Raw genomic sequence first — 3,824 nt, 5'->3', positions numbered from 1 at the left:
ATCCTAATGAATGAGTACGGCTTTAAAGTTTAACAGTGTAAAATATACGTTATTTTTTTATCAACTTGCAAACAATTGTTACCTAATTTTCAACTGTAGTCGCTGAGTGTTACATTCCTCATCTCAATAATTCCAGGGTTAAAAGCTAATCATTCTAAAATGCGGGTAAGTTTTTTAGGAAAAATTGAAATCTAAATTTGAGTCAACATAATTTTCTTTTTCATCATTATTTGAAAAATTCTAATTTTATTTGGCTATTGAAAATTGTAATTTGGTAGATAAAAACCTTTCTACTAAAAATCATGTATGTTTTAGGTGATTATATATGGTTGATACTGAGCCATTTTAAAAAGCTCTAGTCTAGTTTCTATTACTTTGGTTTGATTTAGTTTTAACTATCTCAGACTAGCCTGGTCTAATGTGTCTTTTTCCTCTTTAAAATGATTTATGCTTGTTCTCAGACTAGCCTGGTCTAATGTGTCTTTTTCCTCTTTAACATGATTTATGCTTGTTCTCAGACTAGCCTGGTCTAATGTGTCTTTTTCCTCTTTAATAGGATTTATCCCTGTTCTCAGACTAGCCTGGTCTAATGTGTCTTTTTCTTCTTTAATATGATTTATGCTTGTTCTCAGACTAGCCTGGTCTAATGTGTCTTTTTCCTCTTTAATAGTACTTATCCTTGTTCTCAGACTAGCCTGGTCTAATGTGTCTTTTTCCTCTTTAATAGTACTTATCCTTGTTCTCAGACTAGCCTGGTCTAATCTGACTTTTTCCTCTTTAATATGATTTATCCTTGTTCTCAGACTAGCCTGGTCTAATCTGTCTTTTTCCTCTTTAATAGTACTTATCCTTGTTCTCAGACTAGCCTGGTCTAATCTGTCTTTTTCCTCTTTAATAGTGCTTAACATTGTTCTCAGACTAGCCTGGTCTAATCTGTCTTTTTCCTCTTTAATAGTGCTTAAAATTTTTCTCAGACTAGCCTGGTCTAATCTGTCTTTTTCTCTTTAATAGCACTTATCCTTGTTTACCCTCATTGGTCTGGTCTATTTACAATAGTGTGGAGGACTGAGATTGTACACTCATTATTTACAGCATATATATATTGTATCAATTATAGACTCTCATAGAATAGCAGGATAACCTGCCCAAACTTGCCTGCATTGTGTAATCCTCATATATCCTTTTTATACATGCAGAGGCTTATGTAACCCGTGTACCCTTATGTAATATCCTTACACATTCTTTTTATGGGCATAAGTAGAATAGTGGACGATTTAATGCCGCTATATAAGCTAGTGCATGAGTTGCACTGGTGAGCTTGATATAACCTCATGCTGTTGTATGTATATATTCAAGATTATAAGTAATAAACAGACTAAACTCTACTCACAAGGACTGATTACATGGACGCCTGCCTGGGTGGCTTAAAGGTTGCAGAAAGCAGGCTTCGATCTGACATCAGACGGAACTGCCAGGGTGGATCTAAGGAGGGCTAGGGATTGGTCTACGCTTTAACTAAACTTGATCGGGTATGCGATAGTATAAGAGATCAGGCCCTAGAGCGAGCTGCTAGGAGACCTAGACTAGCCAACTATAGAGACACAGAGGGCAGGCTACATTGGTTTCAGAGTAGGCCTGACTACTGGGTATTTGTCACGGACTGGCCTGACCGTCGGGCGTGTCAGGCAGGCCCAGATAAAGGGGGCACCCAGAGTTCAGGCTGTGTTCACCTGTTAGTGTGGTAAAACTGGCTCAGCTATCGGGGCCAGGCCTTTACAATAGTTTAGTCTTGTCTAGCTTTAAATGATCTGTTCGGGTTTTATCTAAATTTGACTACTAGATTGCTATAGGCTGCTCTGGAGTTGATTAGTTACTCAGTTTACATTATAACAATGAATTTTGTTCTTTGTTAGTCGGTGCACTTTTCAAGAGCACTACTGAGTTTTTGAGTAATGCGAGGCAACCAATTGCCTCGCTCTCGCAACCAATCGTCTCGCACTCGCAATCAATCACCGAGCACTCAATCGCTTCGCAATCAATCGCCTCGCACTCGCCAACTCATTCATCCGAAAAGCCGCGCCTGGATACTCTCGCTGCACTCGGGGTGAAAAAGGTCTCCCGCACATCCCCAGCACGGCTCCAAACCACTAGCTGCATTACCCTACCCGTTCACAGGAACAGATTCATGTACAGCAAGAGGTTATTGAGAGTTGTTTTTTGTACTGTAAAACAACTCCAAATATGCAGTCTAATAAAAAATGTTTTGCCCCGATCACACTATGCATACACATATGCAGTCATATATGTCGGTAATTTTGGGAGAACAATAAAAATCCGCAATACGTTTTACAGCTAGTCTATAATGCATCAGCCTCAAACCACTCAAATCGGCATTGTCCTATTTGTGTAAAGAGAACTGATAATGAAATTGACATTGCTAGGCAAACTGAAGTTCTCCAAACTGGCAGTATTGAAAAGTTTTGCATCTTCTAAAGAATTATACAAAATATTTTGCTATCGCCAGCATTTATTGAATGGAGACTACATGCTTAAAACACTAATTATAGCTCACCAGTTTTTCGTCTATAGCCTGTGTTTTGACATGGTATATACAAACAGTAATGAAGTTGTGTCGATAAAATTTATATGTATAACAGCACAGACACTATGATGTCAAGGCAGATACAGCATTAGCACCTTACAATAATAAAACATAACGCGAACATGATAGCCATTTTATGAGACACAATAAGGATAACGAATGCATGAAAATATATATATACTGAAAAATATGTTAGAAAATGCTGCATGTGGTATAGCAGAACATGAAGAACATAGCATGACATAACGATAACACAATGTTAGTTCAACGCAACACTTGCGAATAGACAACATATTTTGTTTTTTTGTCGGGTTTATGAACAAACAGTTTTCGGCTTGTGCCTACTTTTTAGCAGGCGACGTACAGCTGGTCATGGCTAAAGCAGGGTGACAGTAAGTCGATACCGGCTGCTGTCTTTCGTTTCACCATTGCCTATCGAAACACTCGGAGTACTCGTACAAGTTCTGTAGTAGTAAGTTACAGTAGGCCTACTCGTAGCTGGAAAAAAAATTAGGAACTCAGCTGCTGAAGGAAATGGACTTGTCCAACTATCACAAACAGTAGCAAGTCCAACGTTATTAAGGAGTTGAGGTGTTGCAATTCATAGGCAACACAACTTTGAATAAAACGTAATAACCTTTTCAATGTAGAAATTTAGTAGGTAAAATGCAGTAGCAATACCCATGCAAGTTCTGTAGTAGCTGTAGTTTTGTTGTACTCGTAGCTGGAAAAAATCAAAAGTAACTCAGAAGGAAATAAACACGTTTACTATCACAAACAGTGGCAAATCCAAAGTTTTCAACCGTTTCATCGAAGTAGACTCATTTATGCGTTTTCTATGGTCGACCGACGTAGACACATTTTTCCGACTTTCCCAGCAATTGCTAGTAACTGAATTTTATTATTTTTTGATAACATAGCCAACGATCTTTGGGACTTTTATGGTAGTGACAGGTTTTTCCTAACATTTCTCAATAAAATTAGCCTAAAGTTTAATATTTTAATCTTTTTTAGGGAGTTCCAACTTAAAAACGAACATTTTTGTGTAAGTTCATCAAAGGCATCCAAATTAGAAAACAAAAAACTACTTATGTTGATGACATTATAGTCGATTCAGATTTTTGTAATTACACAGATAATTAAAATAGCAATAGCAGCACTGACTCTGATAGCGATTAAAGTAATGGTTTTGTAAAAATAAGGAATATTGTAGAGGATCGTT

At 37.3% G+C, this 3,824-nt stretch overlaps 1 protein-coding gene across 1 annotated transcript; it reads right to left on the bottom strand.

Moving 5' to 3' along the window:
• Positions 1-395: 395 nt before the first annotated feature.
• Positions 396-908, bottom strand: LOC137406785 (uncharacterized). Its single transcript, XM_068093397.1, has one exon. The coding sequence runs from the start codon at positions 906-908 to the stop codon at positions 396-398; it is 513 nt and encodes a 170-aa protein (XP_067949498.1).
• Positions 909-3,824: the final 2,916 nt, after the last annotated feature.

This window comes from Watersipora subatra, chromosome 10 (assembly GCF_963576615.1).
Source record: "Watersipora subatra chromosome 10, tzWatSuba1.1, whole genome shotgun sequence".
Lineage (NCBI taxonomy): Eukaryota > Metazoa > Bryozoa > Gymnolaemata > Cheilostomatida > Watersiporidae > Watersipora > Watersipora subatra.
This window is presented reverse-complemented; position numbering and strand designations above follow the sequence as displayed.

Coding starts and splice junctions, on each gene's coding strand:
- LOC137406785 (XM_068093397.1), bottom strand. CDS start 908: ATGTTAAGCACTATTAAAGAGGAAAAAGACAGATTAGACCAGGCTAGT.